General features: G+C 35.5%; 2 protein-coding genes across 4 annotated transcripts; both read left to right on the top strand.

The window, feature by feature from the left end:
• Nucleotides 1-4,635: 4,635 nt before the first annotated feature.
• Nucleotides 4,636-6,233, top strand: LOC136809878 (rho GTPase-activating protein syd-1-like). Its single transcript, XM_067066436.1, has one exon. The coding sequence runs from the start codon at nucleotides 4,741-4,743 to the stop codon at nucleotides 6,124-6,126; it is 1,386 nt and encodes a 461-aa protein (XP_066922537.1). The 5' UTR covers nucleotides 4,636-4,740; the 3' UTR covers nucleotides 6,127-6,233.
• Nucleotides 6,234-9,309: 3,076 nt separating this feature from the next.
• LOC136809911 (protein-glutamine gamma-glutamyltransferase 4-like) lies at nucleotides 9,310-18,498 on the top strand. Of its 3 annotated transcripts, none has more exons than XM_067066475.1 (14): nucleotides 9,310-9,707; nucleotides 10,173-10,294; nucleotides 11,561-11,850; nucleotides 12,024-12,150; nucleotides 12,383-12,501; nucleotides 12,653-12,754; nucleotides 13,109-13,283; nucleotides 13,533-13,671; nucleotides 14,198-14,301; nucleotides 14,826-14,996; nucleotides 15,599-15,955; nucleotides 17,179-17,479; nucleotides 17,600-17,651; nucleotides 18,320-18,498. In XM_067066475.1, the coding sequence occupies exons 2-14, from the start codon at nucleotides 10,180-10,182 to the stop codon at nucleotides 18,407-18,409; spliced, it is 2,142 nt and encodes a 713-aa protein (XP_066922576.1). In that variant the 5' UTR covers nucleotides 9,310-9,707; nucleotides 10,173-10,179; the 3' UTR covers nucleotides 18,410-18,498. The 3 variants fall into 3 exon arrangements, with proteins under 3 accessions (XP_066922576.1, XP_066922578.1, XP_066922577.1); XM_067066477.1 differs by having other exon boundaries at nucleotides 9,310-9,716; XM_067066476.1 differs by lacking the exon at nucleotides 9,310-9,707 and having other exon boundaries at nucleotides 10,051-10,294.
• Nucleotides 18,499-21,727: the final 3,229 nt, after the last annotated feature.

Raw genomic sequence — 21,727 nt, 5'->3', positions numbered from 1 at the left:
GGAATTAACTACATGTGGTCTAAAAGAACGATAAATTACGCATGCGTGTTACAATGCAGGATCCTTTAGAGGAACAGACTGTCTAAAGTGATGACTGATTAAAATCCTCACCTTAGAAATGTTTCCTTGACAACAGAGTTGAGCTCAACTTTTTGATTGTATACAACATGGGATGGAAGTTCATCCGCTGACGTTTTTCTCAACTGTGAACGTCTTCGTTTTTTTTTAAAAGAAAGTGATTCAATATTTAAGATTTTCTATTGAAATAGGAATAAGCTGTAGTGTGTAGTGCATGGTCCTCGTTTAAACCCTCATCCATTTTTCAAGTTTATTCCTCACTTTTCCCTCTCATTTTTTTTGGGTGAAATATTTTTTTATAAATGATGTACATAAACTATTTTTCTTGGGATTTTTTTGTTTTTTGTTGTCGTTTTAGTGAAGTCCAGCCTGCATGTTGTAATTGAGTAATGTATTTTTGAAAGCCAAGGTGGTTAATGTGATTCACATGCAGCTAATTTGTTCTGTAACATGAGATAAGTGTTGTGATGAGATTTTCTATAAATATGGGGCTGTTTAAATCGAGCTCAATGCTTCAAATACCTTTCAGCCATTTTTGCGTCGTTAAATGTTTTAAAATTGTTATCACATGAGGAGAAACTTTTATTGATTTTGGCGGCTACTACAAACGATTTAGCAATAGATAAAGCTCACCTGCTATTCTTTGTGTAATCTGTTTTAATGGCTTTCTTTCCCAGGGGGTACTAAATTTGCAAGGTGACGGGTATGTCCGTTCAAAAATTGACAATCGACCCTTTGAATTGAGAGAAAATACCCGCATATACCCATCACCTGTTTTGACTAAGTGCAGTACCCCCGCCCTGATTTTACATGTTGGTTGAACCAGAACGACTGTAAACGAGGTAAAATTTTACTATAGTGGTAAAGTAAAAATAAAAATACTGGTCGTGTAATACATATTGTTATTTTGCTTATGGAGTGAAAAACGGGAGCTTTTTCCAAGAAACTTTAATCAAACAGTTATTTAAGTTAAAGTCGATTAACTTTTATTTAAGTTCCTTGCTTATTCAAAAGGTTTGTAGGAACAAATACGATCTCTTAAATTATCTTCGGGAAATGTTTATCGAAAAGTACATTTTTGATAAAGTTTGGGCCCATATGTTTCCTTGTGTTTTCAAGTTCTCGAAATTCCTTGTTTCCCTTTTATTTGAATTCCCACTTTCCATAGGGAGTATTTGTTGATGTTTTCCCCTTTCCTCTTCAAGAATGAAAACTGTTAAAACAATTAAAACAAGAAAATTTGTCGTTTTTTAGGAACTTTAGTTTTCAAAACAGCAAAATTATAAAAATGGCCTTCATATTATTTGAAACAAAATCGGACAATTTGTTTGTGTAGATAAATTAATGAAAAACTTTAAAAAGTTGAAATTTGAGTATCTACACGGTTATCTATGGCTAAAATGTCATTTTTACTGTTCCGTTTAAAGGTTTTGTATTTATAAATAAGAGTGATATCGTTTGCTTAGTCATCAATTTTGATTTACAAGCCTTTTTGCATTGAATTGACACGGATGTGGCGCGAGATAGGTCAGAAAGAGGAAAAGAACAACATTTTTTGTTTATATCAGCACAATAGAACAATAGGGCGATACTGTCCTGATATGAAACATGTGTCTGATATGAAACGGGAACACTTATGTGAAAATAAAACTTTTAAGCACTAGTTTTCATAGTAGGCCTTGAAATACTCAAATCAGCAGAAATTAACATTATAATATATCAATCATTTACAAGAGGTTACTCAGAAGGTGGATTTGTCAAAGTGATTTTATTGGGTGCAGTTTTTAGTTTTCTGAGAGCTGCTAATTTATTGAGAGTTTTACGACATAATTATTTCTTAAAACTCGTTGTTTTATAAAAACAAACTGCATAAAAATATAAGGCTTCACGACTCTAAAAACGCCCAATTTCTTAGGAAATGGCACAAAAATACTCACAAAATGGTGCAAATAAGAACAATTTTAGGCTTACAACTCGAAAAGTTTAAAACATCCGAAGGTTATAGAAATTTTGGAATCATAAAAATCGGATTTGTCATTTTAGACTTGCCTTTCATACATTTTTTGTCAGATGAAAATTGTGATTTAGGTTTGTGGCATTGGCTGGATTGGTGTGTACTGTAGTGGCAGTTTTTACGCTAGGCTCGGAATGTGCAGTAGCTGTTTTCGAGTATTCATTTTAAACTATTTCCATTATTTGATTTCTACCATTGGTCTTGTAGTATTTTTATTTTTATTTTTATTTTTCTTCCTTGGATTGTATTTGCCCGGGGGGGGGGGGGGGGGTACTACCCTTGTCGACCGACGGGGGTGCTCCGCTGGGGTTCGAAAAATGGACCCTACGTGGGACTTGAAATTTGCGAAAAAAGTGACCCTGAATGGGACTGAAATTCCAAAATTTTCTCAAATTTTCTACTTTTTCCCCAAATTTTCCAAAAATAGGTACCCTACGAGGGACTGATTTTTCTATTTTGGTGTTTTTGCAACCCTACCTGGGACTCGTGGAGGTCAAAAAAGGTACCCTGACCAGCGGAGCATCCCCGTAACCCATCTTGCCCTAGTCCCCCCCCCCGGGTATTTGCCATTTATTTGGGTTCAGTTGTCATACATTTTCTATTTGAAAGATGGATTTCAGTCTTCATCATAGAGATCTGTATTGCTTTTTTCAAGTATTTGATCACAGCCATAACTTTTTAATGGTTTCAGGAAATCATCAAGCACCCAAAGTTTTTTTAGTCACAGGGGAAAAGGTATTCTTTGATGAAGAGTTTTTGTACGAGTTTTGATTAAATTTTGGAGATTTAAAGGTGGATGTTGTGTGAGAAATATAATTAATTAATTGACATTGAAGCCAATAGAAGAAATGAAGACGATCAAAAGTAACACCACTATAATGTCAAGAAGAAAATGAAAGTGTTTACAATGTGAGATCTTCTTTTTCTCTGACGGAATTTCATCAAATAAAACATCTGCAGGAAAAAAATTCGAAGTACTGTAGTAGTAAGGTGAAAATCAACACTTTTTGATCAAAGCTCTCCAGTGGTGATCGAAAAAGAAACTTGGATGAAAGGGAAGTCAAGTTTGATTTTCTTTTTTCTGTATTATTGCTTTTCATTTTTTATGGAGAAGCAAAGGCGATAAAAAATTAATTGGACCTGTTGAAATTTCTTTTCTTATTTATTTGATCGATTATATTATCATTTTTTATCTTGGATCAGTATTATTTTTAAATTTATTTTTCTTTTTACTTTCTATTATACTTTTTATTCAAATGGCCTCTTAAAAGTGAAGGTTCCTGTGATTTGATGAAATTCCGTTGCATGAGCAATTAAACCCAAAACTGGAAACCAAGAAACCCTGAAGAAAAAAACTTCCTCGCTGAGATTCCGTTTTCGTCTGGCACAGGCATTCTTGTTGATGCTAAAGTTGCGTAATATCTAGGAGCTGTCATTAAGATTTTACGTTAGAAACTGAAGATTTGCACAGAATTTTATACCAATAAGATTGCTAAACAATTTATATTCATCTTGATTTTATTTATCATTATGTTTATGTTGTTGCTGTTGTTGTTTGTCAGATGAAAATTCAAAGAAAATACTTTAGGCGTACTAAACTTTCGTGAGCAGAAACTTTCGCGATTTTCGTGAATTTTAGCCTTTTCGCGAAAGTAAATGTCTTTAAAAATTAAATTCTAGGAAAAGCCATTCGCAAAAGTTTATGCTCGTGAAAAATTCTTGACAAAATTGAAAATCTGTAAAACTTCAAACTTTGAATAAAATGTAACTTTTATGGCATTTTTTAGCCTGCTAAAAGACTAATAAGTCAAAGGACAAATGTTTCAAGCTAATCCAAGAAGTATTTGTCCCTCTAAGCCATTTTTCATGTGAAAATTCTCAATTTTACGTCTTGATTCAGGCGAAAAATATTTTTCCGTTAAATTCGCGAAAGTAAATATCGTGAATTTCGCGAAAGTTTGTACGCTTAAAGTAGAAGTCAATTCCATAACGACAATGTATCTTCACTTTAAACATTAAATGCTTTTCGTTTTTTTATTTTGGACTTTTCTTTCTCCTTCAGGAAATCTTTCTGACAAAATATATTCCCCGCCGACCACAGAATAAGCAAAAGTCCCCCAAAAACTTTTAATATGAAAATGATTTTACATAGTTTTCAACCGAAATGTTGTTTCCCTGAGGTTTTATTTCAAAGACCAAAGTTTGGTCAGAGTATTTCGAAATCTTGTTTTTTTTTTCTCATTTCAGTAGTTTTCTTGATGTGTCTTTATCATTTTGTTTTTCACCTCTATTGGCTGAACTTTGACCTGGATCTTTATTTTATATTCTTACAAGAGTTACCCTGAACTATTTAACAACAAAATCTTATGAAACATTTTGGACCCAAAACTGGCCGTTTTTAACGGGTGTTAACTTTCAGATCTTTTACAAAATACACAAGTTAATTTATATTGGATTGGTAAAATTTTATTTTCAACTGATGATCGTCTCCACAGCGTGAAACTATTAGTATTGAAATAAAACTCATTAACTTCATTCGACAATAGTATATTGTATTGGTATAAATTTTTTCGATTTTAGAAAATTAAAGTAAAAAAGTCAGATGAATAGTAAAAGGAAGACGGGAGAGTAATTGTGCGCTTCGCATCATGGATTCATCATCTTTATCCAGTAGTAACAGTTATATGAATTATTACGACATGGTGACGTACGACTCATCTATCAATATGGATACTTACTCCGACGAAACGTCCGTCAACACCGACGATTTTTACCATGATAACCATTCAACGGTTACTACCAATGACTCATATTATGGCGGTGAATTCGATAACTTTTCGTTAGATTCGCGTTGTTTTTACGAAGATACTGATTTCTCCTCCACAGAGGGAAGCCGAGCTGGGAGCATCACCACTATGTCAAGAAGCACACCGGATAGTAGTCTACATTCGTCGTCCATGGGCCTGAATAAAGGTTCTCTGAATGTCATTCAACGAATACCTCGTAAACAGAGTCGAGGTATCTTGAAAACCAAAAATGGCTCCTTTCAGAATGATAACAATAACAATATAAATGTAAATAGGAACAGCCAATCGGCGGATGAGGGCACAACGATTACTCATGAAACACTCGAAAAATTGCGCGAAACTGAATTAGAAGATGTCTTGCAATACGCTAGAGATATCATCAACCCTGATCCTAAAGCTAAAATCACTTTTTGTACGCAATCTGCCAAAGTAGTGGAAGGCTCTTTCAAACACATGCTTTCTATCAAAGAACTTTCTTCAAAAACAGGAGCATTCAAATATCGAACAATAGATATATTACGTAATACAGACGAGGAGATAGGTATTAGTCTGCGTAGAGGAGATGGCTGGGAAAAAGGTGAAGGCATATACGTCTCCCGCATCTCACTTGGTTCTATTTTTGATCAGTTTGAAATTCTACGCGTGGGTGATGAAATAGTTCAAGTCAATAAAGTTGACGTCAAAAAGATGAGCGTTGATGACGTCATCCGCCTCATGCACATACCAGAGAAACTATCAGTCACCGTTAAAATGTTGACACCTTTCTCAAAGAAACGTTTGGATAGAAGTGGAATAGAAGAACTGAAAAAGAATCGATATCTAAGTCACAGTACTGGACATTTAAATAACCAGCGAAAATTTCTTCCACCTACTGTGTCGTCAAGGAGCAACGAATGTTTAAGTAAAGTAGCGCATCTACAAATAGGTGATAAACGTCAGTTCAATTTAAACAACAGACATCAACAGCGAACGAAACAGAGAAGCAATACGGCTATGGACACCACAAACACTAATAGTACTTTTTCTTCATTGCATTCAGATTTTCAACGCCAAAGAGACTCTTCACAAAAAGCCATCAAGATTTCTCCGTACCGGAGCATGGAGGGCGGTAAGATAGCATCCAGTGGGGGAGGAGGGCGTTGTTTATCACCTATACATGAATTTTCCAACGCTACCACCCAGATGCAAAGAAAACAGTCGTATGTTCGTTGGTTTGATGAGAGTTGAAATATTCGCCAAAAACTTTTGTTGTAAAATTTTGCTCATAACTTCCCTTTCAATTCATAACATCCGTCCTTGTCAAGTTTATTTATCTCACCTTTCTCTCTATCAGAATATCGATCACGCTTTTTCAGAAAGATTTTATTAATTGGTAAGTGTGGTGTAAGAAAAAACTAAAAACAAAAGAAGAACAACACAAGATTCAGGCTTTGAGGTTAAAAAATTGCAAATTCACCTAAATAATGGAAATGAACCCCCTCCTAAATTTAATGTTAGAAGTAGGTAAATAACTAAGCATATCATTCTAAGAACCTCCGGGAGTATTCAAAAAATAATGCTGACAACAAAAAAGTAAAAAAAGTCTCCAAACGTGAGAGTTTTATCAGAAATTGTAACTCTAAGGTTCACTTTCTGGCTGATTTTATCTTACTACTAGGGGTAGTACTTTTTGACAAATATTTAGTCTTTCTAAGGGTCGGTTTTTGGAGATCTGGTCGAATATACCCGACATCCTATACTGTGTCGTTCTTCAAAGATTTAGACATCGATTACTGTTCCACTACGGTTTAAGAGATTTAGATATGATTCTTTCACGGTTTGTGACTATTTTTTGAAACCAACGTTCTATAAAGATTCAGATATGTTGGACGGTGAAAAAGAATGCGGCTATTATATTTAGATTTTTTATTAATTTCGCTTAGCGAAAGTATTACGATAGCCTTTCTTGGGTGTCCTCGGAAAAAAAATTAGAAAACGAAAGCGCGTATAACCACGGACGATTTTCGCGGCTTTTCTTTGGATTGCGTCATATATCTTTGTGTCTTTAGCTCCACAGTTTTGATTTTTTCTTTATTTTCTTATAAGCATATACTTTATAAGAATCAAATCAATAACTCTTGATAGACGGTGATATACCTTTCGGTAATTAAGTAAACAAAGTATGGCGCACAATATGAGCATATTTATTTTTCTTATAAGCATATACTTTATAAGAATCAAATCAATAACTCTTTATAGACGGTAATATACCTTTCGGTAATTAGTTCTTACAAAGTAAACAAGGGATGGCGCACAATATGAATTTACTTATTTTTCTTATAAGCATTTACTTTATAAGAATCAAATCAATAACTCTTTATAGACGGTAATATACCTTTCGGTAATTAGTTCTTACAAAGTAAACAAGGGATGGCGCACAATATGAATTTACTTATTTTTCTTATAAGCATTTACTTTATAAGAATCAAATCAATACCTCTTGATAGACGGTGATAAACCTTTCGGTAATTAGTTCTTACAAAGTAAACAAGGGATGGCGCACAATATGAGCATATTCATTTTTCTTATATAAGCATTTGCTTTATAAGAATCAAATAAATAACTTTTGATAGACGGTGATATTACCTTTGTTTATTAGTTCTTAAAAGTTAAACAACAGTTGTTCTTAAATTGGTCTCTTTTTTTAGCGATTTCAAGCCTCGTTGTTCTTGTAAAATTGTTTCATCAAGGCTCGATGTAAAGTAGATTTCAAATTGGCTTCAATCTCTACTTCTTGTTTTTGCTATGTAGTTTAAACTCTAGGCGAAATTTTCGACTTTAAGTCGTCTTGTTTTGATTTATAAAGATTCAGATATAAATACATTATTCTGTAATTACGTCTTCCTTAACGATTTCCATAAAAAAAATTCCATTCATCATCTTGTCGTACGTGTATGCATGAAGGTAAACCTTCATGGTAAATGGGGAAGCATTGACTCTTCTTCGCCACTCCTCTCTATCTGTCTATTTGGGGGGGGGTTGTAGGGGTTCAAACCCTTACCGGCATAGTGACAAGAAATAAGGCCAAATACCGTCACCGTCTGGTTTTAAAATACCGTTTTCCCGTATTTTTTTCCGTCAAATCCCCTAATACCGTACTAAAAAAGGGCCAATCCCGTCACACCGTGAAAGTACAGGGAAAAGTACAGTTCTTCAGGGATACATCATGTACATTATCTCTACAGTAGTGTTGATCTGTGTAGCTAAATGGAGATCGACCAACATTGGCATTCATTCGTCTGACTTGATTATGCTCTTCAAAAATGTCTAGCACACCTTAATCTGGCTTGTCTGATTTTTGAAGAGAATGAAGGTAAGGTGCCACAGAGCGCTTCTTTTTAAGGTTAGTTACTCCGGTGGATGTTAAGGACGGATCTTATCATACGTGTATTTGCAGCATCTAGTTTTTTTCTCCAGTGATTTTGTCAGCGCCCATTTTGCTGAGCCATACAATAAGAATGATGCTTGGAAAAAGTTTCGTTTTAAATGGTCAGGTGAAGTCAGGTGATTTCAATATTACTTTGAGCGAATCAAGAGCATACCAGCCTTTTCCCAACCTTACTTCGACATCTTTCAAAGTGCTAGATATTATGTTGCGTGAGTGCATGAGATGGATGAATTGACTGAATCGCCATTTATTGAGTTGATTGTCCCAACCTGGCTGGATGACATGAATTCAATTTTGACACGTTAACATGAAGTCCTATCTCGGCTGCAACTTTTTCAAGATCTTGGGTATTATTATGTCTGTTTTACTGCTTTAATTTTCTGTTCGTCCAAACGAATTTGGTAGTTTGCCTTGTTGGTGCTTTACTTCTCTACACATCAGTTAGCTAGCTCGGCAGAGGAAAAGACATCCTTCTTTGTTTTCTGCGAAATATGTGGATAAAATCAGTTTTCTTATTTCGGTTATTTCCAGCCATTTCGTTGAAAGCGTTGGCGAGAATCAATGTCTCTTATGCTTGGTTTTCGAAGACGGACCGTATAGAGTATATAGCTTCTTCACCGTCACCCTTTCATCCCGCTAATTATCCCCAAAACCTCTCTAACGCCGATTGGTCTGACTCCGGTATGTTTGTCAAATGGGACCGTCGTGCAGCTAGATAACCTTGCGATGACTGGTCATTGATGTCTTGGGTACAAAGTTTTCTTGTGTGCTTTTGCAGTTGATGTTGCCCTTTTAGCACAAATGTTACGGAATTGTTTTGACTCAATGATCGCCAAAAAGATTATATTCTTTATTTATTGCATAAATTTGCTTTGATCGATGACATCATGTATCTTTTACAAAATATGTCGATCAGAAGTTAATCCTTGGCTTTATCCTTAGCAAAAGACAAAGCATGCATCATAAAGCCGTTAAGATAACAGATGTAGACTATGGTGATCCTTTGGCCCTTTTACAACGTAGAACAGGGTGCCAAAGTGATCGCGGTGCCCCTGAATGGGAATGAGGTCAAAAGTAAATGATTAAGCCCGTAAACAATCACTATCACAAATCCTGTGTTGAATTGGACAAAATGAACAAAATATGGAAATCAACTGACACACTACAATCAGTGTGAAGATTACGTAATTGCCGAACAAGATCAACTAGCCGGTGGTGGATGTCTTTTAAATTTTTCACGAGCTGTTCAAGTGAACACATACTACATTCAACATATTTCACTGGATGACTTCATATTATGCAGTTATGGTGCTAGCAGTGGATTGTTAACGTTGGAGTTGAAAATGATATGCCTTTTGAAGGGAACGTACCGAAGAACGTGGTAAGTCAGGTGACAACCTTTCTTTCTTACTGTAGTTTCTTCTTAACTTTTAAAAAAATATTGTTTTTATTGATTGCTAAATTACAAAACCGTTTTTTTGATATTCATACCATCACGGTGTTCTGTAAGCCTTTCCTTGACATGGCAATACTTTCATTTCATTAATATTTTAAAGATATCATCCATCAACACAGATGTCAAGTTTTCTGTGAAGTGATATGGCGCTCACAAAACATCTGGTGATGGAAAGGTAATTTGAAATTCACGTCGTTGTGAATGTTGTTTAGTATTCCAATTGTATAAAACATTTATCTGATTTTCTGAAAGAGTCGGCGAACATAGAAGTAAAAATTTGATGTTAGTAAAAGGCCTTGGTTACTTGGTCTATTTGTAATACAATTGTAGTGATTTTATCGGGTGGTATTCTTAAGAACACTAAAGTGAGTGTTTTCAATATTTTATTAGATGAGCAATGACATGCAACTCTCACTTATGGACTGTATTGCTTTTGGTATGTTGTGGTGTTGGTACCAGTGATGCAAGATACATCTATATTCATCCTTTTTGGGTGTGGATCCAACCAGAAGGTATGTCAATTTTCATCATTGAGTTACTTTTACATTTACTGCATAGTACAAAGTTGAACTCTATCTTAAGTTTCTTGCAGCTGTAAGAAATCTTATGAAGGGTTAATATCCGTTGCATGCAACAAGGATTTCATGTAAAAAATAAAGTTTTGATTACTCCAAGCAAACAGATTTGTTTGGCTATTAGATTTTCGACGAACGTATGAAATTATCGTCGTCAATTAATCAAGCTAATTGAGCTAGCATTAACAATCTAGACAAATGAAATTTTTAATTGTTTCGTTTAATTCTGTAACCAGATGTTTATCATGCCATTTTAAAACTTGATAATGTAAGAATTGAAAACACCTGCGGGTAACTGCTGCCAATAAACTCGATGAATTACAGATAGACGCGTGCCAATGATTAGTTTGATTAGTTAAAAGAGAATCTTGTCGACCTATGGGGATCAAAACCATCATTCTGCCACTCAGATATGATCCACTGACACATTAGCACTGCAGTCTTATGAAAGAGCATAGAACATAAGAACATTTTAATACATTTCGAGATGGGTAACCGAGTTTCAACGAGATATTCAACGAGATATCCTCATTTATACCGAGCGTATCTCAGAACGTTTGAAGGGAGCAACACAAATGGACCGGGTAAGTGGATTGCCATCGTTTGCCATTTATAACAACACTTCTTCACATATGAATTTTCAATATTTCCCATGTACAAGATGTAAATTTCTGCTTGATCTAGCCAACAGAACTACGAGGCTAACTCTTCCTTGATCTGAAAATTTCAAAATCGCGATTTATAGAACTGTTAAAGTCATTAATTCTTACTTACCCAATTCTTGTTGCAAGGATCTATTTAAATTATTGGGTTATTCATTAGCCATGTCGCTGTCCGTCGTGCTGTATGTCCATTTTTGAAGAAGCAGCGCTTTGTCAATTCAATTTCATTTTGGAAAAAACGGCGCTTTTTAACAATCAGTAAATTTAATCAATAATCAATTGCTATTTCGCTTGGCTTTCCTGCCGCTTCGATTTTTCATAGTTTTGTTCAATCTCGTACCCAGAGCACCACTTTTTGATTTTACTGATGTATGTGCGATTACAATCGTGAGCGCTATCAGAATTATCAAAAAGCGAGCTAAAGGACTGGAATCGAGTTTGAATTTTTTTGTCTTTGCTTTTGACGATGGTATTAGTAGACCAGATTTGGTCAAATGTTTGCTATAATTAATTTTCTGTGCTTGTCTCGTTTGGTTTACAGATGTATCGGTAGTAAGCGTGGATACGAAACGTGATCTCAATGGACGCTTGCATCACACCAATCAATTCAAAACAGATGCCATGGTGGTTCGTCGTGGACAAGAATTCTTACTTGATGTCAAATTGTCGACCACCTTCGACCCCTCACTTCACTCCATCTCGTTGGAATTACGAACAGGGTCCAGACCGAACACCTACGAGCGAACGTTGATCAAAATCCCCATGGTTAAATATTTGGACAAAATAAAATGGGGAATGAGAATTGTTGGAAAATCGGACAGCACGCTTCAGGTTTGTAAATCATTCCAAAAGTCAGCTTGCTTCTAAATTCTTCTTCTCCTTATCTAATCCGAACTTTGAAACTATTTTTTCAATGATAATGTCGACTTTCAGTTGATTTGACTTCATACGTAAATTATTAGATCAAAATGACAGCTTAGCTTTTGATTTATTCTCTACTTCAGTTAAAGATCAACATTCCAGCCAGATGCTTGATAGCAAATTACGAGTTGAGGATCGTCAACAACTTGAGGAAGGTTCTGTACACACATAAACAGCCTGTGTATATCTTGTTCAACCCCTGGTCTACTGGTAATACATCCCTTTTTGCTTGTAATCGTGTCAGTCAAGGATGTGAGGGCTCCTTCGAAGTTAATTCTATATTTTAAGATCTGTTATGGCAAAGATTTTCGTAGGGAGGCGGGGGTGTCAAGTATTCTTATATTGAGAGGGGGATGTTGGGGAAAATCGACAAGTTAATAAATGCTATAGGACGGTTAATCGACACCTGTGAGAATTGATGATGTGAACTCTTGATTTGCAGAAGACGAAGTTTACATGCCCAATGCTTCCCATCTTGAAGAATACGTATTGAATGATCAAGGGGTGTTGTTTCAAGGATCGGCCAACCATATTTCACCTTTGAGATGGTATTTTGGACAGGTATAGTGCTTTTGATGCTTCTTCTATGTGTGGTTTCGAAAAATATCTATTGGTATTAGGTGTTTCTATAGAATTCCCCATATACTTTAGAGATGTACGTTATATTTTGATACTTCAGAGCCTATTTATTGATTGTCTTTTTATTTTGCAGTTTGAGAAGATCAGCCTGGAGTCAGCTTTTGCTCTTCTATCAACGACAAAAATCCGGGAGAGAGATACAGCTCGTGATATTTCCCGTCGCATTGCTGCTTTGGTCAGTCTTAATCTTTCAATAATCGATTATTTGATTTAATGCAGAAATATTTGATGTCTAAGGCGTACATTTTTGTTTTCTAAGTTCTACTCTACGAATCATGCGAAGTGTACGCTGTTGTAGTTTTACACGATACTCACTGGGCGAAATAAGAGATTTCCAATTCTGGAAATATCTTGAAAATATGATATTTCCATATACATTTGTAAATATATGACTTTTTTATATTTACAAAGTTTAGGAAGTATCATATTTCATGATATTTCCAGGATTAAAACATCTAATTTTCAAAATATTTTCAAATTTTACTGTTTTTAAATAGAATGTTTTTGCGTATTTTCTCTTCATATCTAGGTTAACTCGAACGACGAAAGGGGCGTTTTACAAGGGCGTTGGGGAAGTGATTTTACAGGAGGAACCGAGCCATGGGCGTGGACTGGATCACCCGCCATTCTAGAAGAATACACGAAGACTAAACAACCAGTCAAATACGGTCAATGCTGGAATTTCTGCGGATTGACTACAACACGTACGTATTCAAGATTAAAGTAATGGGTATATTTTAATTTTCTTGTTTCGTAATGTTTCTTGGGTGTAATCCTCTTTGAGATTAACTTTCCATCAGATAAGGATAAGACTATCTGTTATTTATGCTAAACTTGTTGGTCGAAGCGGAAACGTAGAAGTGTTTTCATATGGTTAAAGCAAAAAATATTTTTAAAGTTTCCAAATACAACCATCTCCTTCCCTGGCCGAATATCTTTCTTTCTGGTTACAGTATTGCGTGTTGTTGGTATTCCGACACGTGCTATCAGTAACTTCAACTCTGCGCACGACACTGACGGTAATTGTACTTATGATCGCTTCTACGATCAAAATGGTGAATTCTTATCGCGGATGTCACGTGACTCTACTTGGTAAGCATATTTTCTCTTACTTTTTATCGAAAGGGTTAATCAGATAATTTATGATTTTTAACCTTCGGGTTTCTTCTATAACTCTAATACAACCATTTCTTGAAACAATTGATCTTACTGCGACTGAACATTTCTTGCCTGACTACACGTTTTTTTTATAAGAACAAACTATATAAGAACATAAGTTTAGAATATTTTAAGGCTTTGTGGACTCTAAAACACACAATTTCTTAGGAAAAAGGACAAAATCACTCACAAAATGGTAGAAATAAAAACATGTTAAGAACATTCTTTGGCTTGAAACTCAAAAAGATAAGAACATCCGAAGACTTAAAAAAATTTGGATGCTCTTATAAAAAAACGTGTTGCTTTACAGCTTAATTATAGTAGGCTCATATGGCTATTTGAACTCAATAAGATAATTTCAATTACCTCAATGAATTTTGACCCGAATTCGTTCAAATGGAAACTTCTAATAAATTTTGAGCGTGTTCAATTCTAACAAACTAAGAATGGGTGGTTGTAGGAACTTTCACTGTTGGAGCGATGCATGGATGGAGAGACCAGACCTTCCTCCAGGGTACGGAGGATGGCAAGCAGTCGATGGCACGCCGCAAGAACGAAGTAATGGTATGTAGAGTTACGACAGAGAGAATTCCAATTAAGTTTAACTTTGCCATATTTTATATTTTTATCAAATTGGGTTTTTCCAGAAAAACCTTTACCCCCACTGTTAAGGATATTGATTTTTTCCCCCTGGATATCATTCTTTATTATTAAATACCCTCTGGATATACACTCTTAAAAATATGCTCAACCCCCTGGATATCCTCTCTTATAAAGATGCTTACCCGTCGATATCGTATTTTTTACTTGAAAAGACACTTTACTCCCTGGATATCCGCTCCCTTGCAGATATTTAACCCCCTGAATATTCACTTTTGAACAAACATCGTTAACTCCTTGGATATCCGATATCCTTAACAGGGGGCACGGACTATTTCTGGGAACGCCCATTGAAGTAAGCAGGTTTGAACATGTAATACCAGAAGGAATCAAGGTTATATCCTCCTTATCTTCGAACTTAATAATTTTTCCATACTACAGACCTGTTTTGTAGATATGCTACAATGTCTTTTCTTCTTCTTGTATAGGACGTTATCAAACAGGACCAGCACCTTTGCGCGCCATCAAAGAAGGGAATGTCAAATTGAAACACGATGTACGTTTCTTGTTCGCCGAAGTGAATGCTGATACAGTCTACTGGTCTAGATTGTCACCTGATCAGGAGTTTCGACCAATCAGAGTTGACAGAAAATTGATAGGTAAGTTTTAGATGTTTTACAAAATGAGTCTGCTTCTTATATCTAAAGATTATTGGCCCAGCGCGCAGTGGAATGGGCTTTTAAAACACTGGTCGAAAAGATTTGACTTTGTTGGGGCCTATGAGCGCAAGTATCAATGAACGAGTCCAGGCTAAAAATTGATGATTATAATATGAAGCGCACGCATAAGAAAAAACCACATATTATTAATACCTCCGAGTGATATGGTCAAATCTTTTTATTTCAAGCAATAAGAAATACTTATCACCAAAAAATTAAAGTAATTAATTCTTTATTGCTCGCCCGACTCGAGTTGTTCCATATATAGAAAGAATTCCCTCCTGTAAATTAAGTTGTATAAGCTACTCTGCAATGAAAAAATATGTTGACACTACTAACACTGCTGGGCCTTTATGCCGCTTAGGTCTTATCTAGTCTAGTCTTATCTTAGGTCATATCTTTTTATTAATTTATCATCAGTCACACGTTTTGATTGTGGATATAGTAAAGGTTTCTCATAGAACTGGCGAATACTATCTGGATAGTATAGAAGTCTGATATCTTCGTTTCGCCTTTTAAGTCCTTAAAAATTTCATTCATAGGTCAAAACATTAGCACTAAAGCTATCGGTCGCGAACAGTACAGACGTGTTGATATCACTGAAGATTATAAATACCCAGAAGGCTCTGCTTTAGAACTCATCACATCCCAGCGAGCATTGCATCTGACAAACAACAAGATTGTTAGCGATACAGTGGACGACCTTAAGTACAGCCTGTATGCTCAAAATGAAGTGATGGTAGGGAAAGACGTGGTGTTGAGGCTACACATCAAGAACACGGCAGTCAACAATCGAAATGTTCAGATAATGGTTGGTGGTCATGTTTTGACATATAATGGGATCGCTATCAAGAAGCTACCCATGCGTAAGACACATGAAATGGTTCACAGACAAACAGGTAAGTTTTATTGTTGTGTGATTGTGTGACAATCAACCCTATCTAAAAATCCTTTTGTTTTCATCATTGCATTGCATTCTAATCATCTCTAAATCATCTCTAAGTTGTTCACATTGATTTTCATTATTCTTTCTACTTACCAGTAAATACCCCTTAAACCCTACCAAGAAATAGAGGTAAACTCTGTCTGAAAATTTAGGTGGAATTTGAGGCTGAAAGTACGCTGTCTATGGTTTTCTTCCCTAGAGCAGTGACGTTTTGTAGAAACCAGTTTTCAGTTTTTCACGAGGAAATTAAAAAATGCGCCTTTAGGCTTTAGCTATTTACCCCTTAAAACCTACAAGTTTTTCTCGAATAACTTACTATAAAATACTCCTTTTGGTCTCAAATTCACTGCAAAGTTAATTATGTTACAATTAAATAATTTCAAAACTGTACGTTAAAATCAAAATACACCTTAAAACCTACAAACATTGACCCCTTGCTCACAACTTATTGAAACTGCGAATACAATTCAGGAACTGAACCGTGATTCAATTGATCAAATACTTGCTAGAAATCCATTCCCAAAACAAAATTGTATTTTCAGGATTGCATGCCCAAAATGCAATTGCGCCTGCTATTTGTCAGAAAATGGCTTTGAAGGGTCAAAAGTTTAATTGATTTCATGTTTTTCAGAATCTCCATCAAATTTGTGATATTTTGGTATGCAATATGACCACGTTTTGAGAAAGTTGATTTTCAGATTTTATAAGCCACTACCATAAATGAGATTTAGAATAGGACTTTGAGGGCCTTACGATTTCTTTGGAGTCTAACAATGATTTTGCATATCTACCATAAGTATAGATACCTAAAAATACAGGTTTTATGACCTTAAATTCAATTGTGTAATCTATAGGTCTAAAAAACTTGATTTTTTGAAGGGATTTTTGATAAAATTTTGAATAACTTTGCGAATTTTACGACACTTTGCGATAATTAAATTAATTCTCGAAATTAGGTATTTTATGAGCCTATGAAAGTACATTTATAAGAGATTGTACAAACAAAAGTGAATTATACAATATTAAATTAAGTTTGGTGGCTAAGAGAGCCCAAAGTGCAACTTAATAGGTTTTAAGGGGTATCCAATGGTATTTCATGATTTCCATTTCTTCTTTATTGTTGTCCTGTTTCATTGAGAGTAGTGACCATTGAACATTCTTTGTCGTCACTTTCAGATACTTACCACACGGTTTCCTTCGCTGCTTCACAATATCTCTCTTTGCTGAAACAATCACCTCGACTGCGTTTCCATGTCTTCTCAAGTTGTTCTGAGACAAGTCAGATCTACGTGACCGAAACTATCGTGACGTTAGGAAGGCCAGAACTTGTATTTGAACAGTTGCCAAGTTACTGGAAGAAAGGAGAGGAGTTGCGGTTCACAGTTCGCGTTCAAAACCCACTTCGGCTGGAGTTGACTGATTGCGTTTTATGGCTAGATGGAAACATAATGGAAAGCAGGCTGTCGCTACCCCAAAGGTGAGTGATGATAGTCAGTGTCATATAACTATGAACCTTTTTGTCCCATCTAATTGAAACAAAATAAAGATCAACTTGCTTAACAAACGATGAAAACCATTTGTTTAACTTTCTTTGCAGGAATATACCAGCTAATAGCTTCCACCAAGTGAATATTGCTTTGGTTCCACAGGTAACTATTCTATTTTGTTCTTTTGATATTGATTGAAACATTAGAACTGTTGCACGAAATTACTCTAAAAATAACTGAAGGTATATAGTGAATTTATCTGGGGAAAGAAAATATGTCTTAAAAACAAAACTACAATCTCAAATATTGAAAAACATCACTTGAACGCCGTGTTTCTCGTTTCAAAAAGGCTTTCAGTTTTCTACTCAGGAAAATTTTGTCATACCGTATATCTTAGACTGGAGTCGTTTATAATGCGTGTAATACAGTAGTCATATGATGATACGATTATTGTTACTAAATTTAGTTTGTATAAACTAAATAGATATTACTAGACGGTTCCCGTCGTCGCAAACGCCGGTTAAGCTTGCGCATCAAAAGCCCTTAGGATGATAAAGATGGTATTGCTGATGCTCTCTAACTTTATTTTTAAGGGGAATTCAAATTAGTTTTCATCAACCACAGCTCGGCTACCATCTTGTGTTACACACATTTTTCATACTAAAATTTTCCCTCCATTACTTTTTGCTTTATTTCTGCTATGTGTGAATTAGTCGTTTAGTTTGCTAGACTACATATACCTAAGGAATTGTCCCCTCATATTTGGACAATTTTTCCACCTTACAGAACAGCACACAAACATGTTGAAATAAGTATCTTTTATTTTGTAGTACGAAGGGAGAAAGAACATGATCGTGACCTTTTCTTCTAAACAACTTGGTGGCTTTCGAGGTTCAAGCTTCATTGATATACGATCATAGAAGAGGTTTTACCGACGGTATTCTGGTTATGTTCCATCGATTACGCCACATTGTAAAGAGAAAGTAATTTGTATTCGTTTCTTGATAGAATTATTTTTTTTTAATAGAAATCTTTTGTTATTTCTTTGTGTAAATCAACCATATTGGTCCTGCCTTTCTAACGCACCAGCACTGCGTAAACGGTAGGCTGTTGGCATCCTCTAACGAATTTGTGCTTCTATACTACCTGCGTTTTTGTCTACGATTCAGACTACGTAAATGGTGGTTCTTTATAAACTCTTTATAAAAGAATATGGAAGACGAGCCCGATAACGCAAAACACGCAAAAAGTTTTACCCTCCCTCGCAAAAGATATTTTCACCAACGACCCCACACAAAAACCTTGGACCCACGAACCCATCCAATTAATCCACCAGGCACAAAATAAACATATAGAGATTTAGGACCATCCATTAAAGAACTTCGAAAGATTTTATTTTTTAAAATGTTATATTTTGATTATTTCTTACAGCTAAGTATTTCTAAAAATTTTTTATACTATAGCAAATTTAATTTGAAAGGAAGCAATGAATCTTCGCGAAAATAAAGAAATGTAAAAATATGATGACGGTGGTTACGCGAAAATGAAACTTTGTAATATCAAACCTATACGAGGGCGAGACGAAGAAGGTACCTGAATTGTAAACCCCTCAGATACTTTTGCAACCCACTTGTTTACATTGCTAAGTCCTTACATGTTTAAAATTGGTTTAGACTATGAGACTCTTAAGACCTTTCTCTTACTGCTTGAAGAGAGAAGTTTATGGCGAGTTTCATGTAAGAATAAAAGACATGGTCTGTTTTTTGGTGATGGGGAAGGGGGTTGTTGTCGTATAGGTTTAATTCATCACTTCTGTCACGTTTGCTATAACCCACCATAAACCGCTTTCGAAGGGTTCCCACGCTCCTTCAAATTCCTCAATTACCCTTGATTTTGGACCTGTTCCTCGTTACTTCTTAAAACTCGTCAATTCTCATTTTTTGAGCTTTTCTCCTCAAATCTTCGTATATGATATTTTGTCTAGTTTATTGTTTCATTCGTTTCCTTTTGATATATAGTAGTGTGTTTCGAAAAAAAAGTACACTCGAATAAATGAGTTCAGGTGAATTTTGAATTTAATTATCTGTTTGGAAATGCCGATGATAGTTGGTTGTTTAGTCTATGTTTTATAAGCACAACCTTTATAATATAATATTTATCCGAATTTGCAATAGGTTCTGAATGTTAGGAGTTACGTCCCAATGGCGTCACGGGTTCAGAAAAACTTCTCTAGTTTGAAGAGAAGCTGGGAGGCCGTTGACCGTTAGATCGGAAATTTAATTTAAGGGGAATAAGATTGGAGGGTTCACGAGGCTTGAATGGGACTTTCTGTTAAATTGTTGGCCATTTTTCAGTTGATGACGTCATCAAGCAGATTAGTTAGCAGACAGTTGCGAGTACAATTTTTTCATAAATTACGTTACGAACATCACTTACCTCGCTTCGAAATTATTGTCATGATGATTAACTTCCAGCGGATTTTATTATAACTACTACTTTCTATTCATAAAAAATCATCTAATGTCTCGAGAGACACAATCGCAATGGTAATTGTTTGAATGCGAGGCAAGTGATGTTCGTGACGTAATTTATGAAAAGGTCTATATCAGAAATATTTTACGGTTTTTCCGTACAATATTTTCCGAGCCTTTAAGTCTCAGGGTACGGGAATGTCCGCTAAGAAGGCCTTCGGCCTTATATTGTAACTCTCGAGCTCGCCAACCCTAACCCTAACTGATAATAATCAAACCCCCGTCTAGGTCTGCGGATTGAACAATTTCACGGAACTGGAGTATGAATTCGTTGCCAACCCGACCGCCCACACACGGAGCCGTGGTCACTACACCGCGATTGCCATGGCCATGCCAGGAGCACAGATCTGTAAAGCCCGAAGGGCTAGATCCGCAGCCTTTATCGAAAAGTGAAGCAAGTTTTGGTAGGATTTCCTACTACTTTCCTGCAAGTTTTCAAAGCGAAAATATTCGCGCTGTGATCACTGACCTTTATATATCTATTATACTCACGGTAAGAAATCACGTGACAACAAGCAATTTCACTGTTTTGAGAGTTTGCCGCCTACTTTTTTTTATCTCGCGCTCCGAAAACGATTAAAATGCTAGATCCTATCCATCGGCACGAAATTTAAATAGCCAAATTGTTGCTTCACTTATTTTTGCTGGAGAAAGCTTAAAGTTGCCTATCTAGCCCTTCGGGCTTTACAGATATCTGTCAGTCAAGAACACCTTCAAATTAGCTTATCATAGGCTATTTAGATTATTTTACACAGGCTATTTATATTAGCCGAAAATCGATAAAAGCCTCGATTTCTGACGAAATATAAATAGTCGGAGCGTTCTCACAGTGAGCGACATAGGTCCTGAAAAAGAAAAAAACTGTTTTTAAAACCACAAGTTAAATAAAACTATTCATGTACACGTTTTTTTTTTTATAAGGAACCTTAACTTTGCTCTGAGCCTGGAGTTCCTTATTTTTACCGAGAATTTCAGTCTCAAAGTTCCTTATCGAGTTCCTTACTACATAGGAAATTTTGAACTTTTTGCCCCTTGAAAGATCAAAATTTGGTCAAATTAGTCCCAATAAGGTAGATTATTTTCAAATCCACTTATTCTCAGCCTGAGCAGTTCCTTAACAATTCCTTATTTTTTGAACCATCTTCAGCCTCGAGTTCCTTATAAACGTGTTCCTTATAAAAAAAAAAACGTGTATTTGTAAAATGAGCTGTCAATCAAAAAGTTGCGTTGGTACGGTGGTTAATAAATAAAATAAACATTGTTTGAGTGAGATCAGGGTTCGATTCCCCCAGTTGAAAATTCTTTACCTTGCAACAAGTTCATCAAATGTTCCATTAGTATCTTTTCCATGGGAATTTAAGTATCTCCTCAATGAAACCTCAGACCATAATTTGAAAGTCTCAAAAGTTGTTTTTTCTTGATTGTTTTCGGCCATTTTGTTGTTGAAAAATTTTCGAGGGCTTTCTTCAAAAAATAAACAATCGAAAGTGGTTCAGGAGTGTTGCCTTTATCTCAAATAGCAACAACAAAGGCCAAGAAAGACACCACCATGACTTTTTTCTGAATAAAAGATGTATATTTCTTGAAAATAATAGTGAAAAACTAGAAATATATGTAGAGATATAGCTTCAACTGGACAAGTACTGCCTTTATACTGAAATATTGAGAGGTGCAAGCATTTGGGTCTTTTTTCGAAAAAGATGTTCT

Source organism: Clytia hemisphaerica, unplaced genomic scaffold, assembly GCF_902728285.1.
Source record: "Clytia hemisphaerica strain Z4C2 unplaced genomic scaffold, Clytia hemisphaerica genome assembly, whole genome shotgun sequence".
In the NCBI taxonomy this organism is placed as follows: Eukaryota; Metazoa; Cnidaria; class Hydrozoa; order Leptothecata; family Clytiidae; genus Clytia; species Clytia hemisphaerica.
The sequence above is the reverse complement of the archived record's forward strand: the minus strand, read 5'-3'. Positions and strand labels throughout refer to the sequence as shown.

Excerpts from the sequence above, each read along its gene's own strand:
- LOC136809878 (XM_067066436.1), top strand. The coding sequence starts at position 4,741 with ATGGATTCATCATCTTTATCCAGTAGTAACAGTTATATGAATTATTAC.
- LOC136809911 (XM_067066475.1), top strand. The coding sequence starts at position 10,180 with ATGACATGCAACTCTCACTTATGGACTGTATTGCTTTTGGTATGTTGT. Across the intron at positions 13,672-14,197 it reads ATGTCACGTGACTCTACTTG|GAACTTTCACTGTTGGAGCG; the intron begins GTAAGCATATTT and ends GGGTGGTTGTAG. Across the intron at positions 17,480-17,599 it reads AGGCTGTCGCTACCCCAAAG|GAATATACCAGCTAATAGCT; the intron begins GTGAGTGATGAT and ends CTTTCTTTGCAG.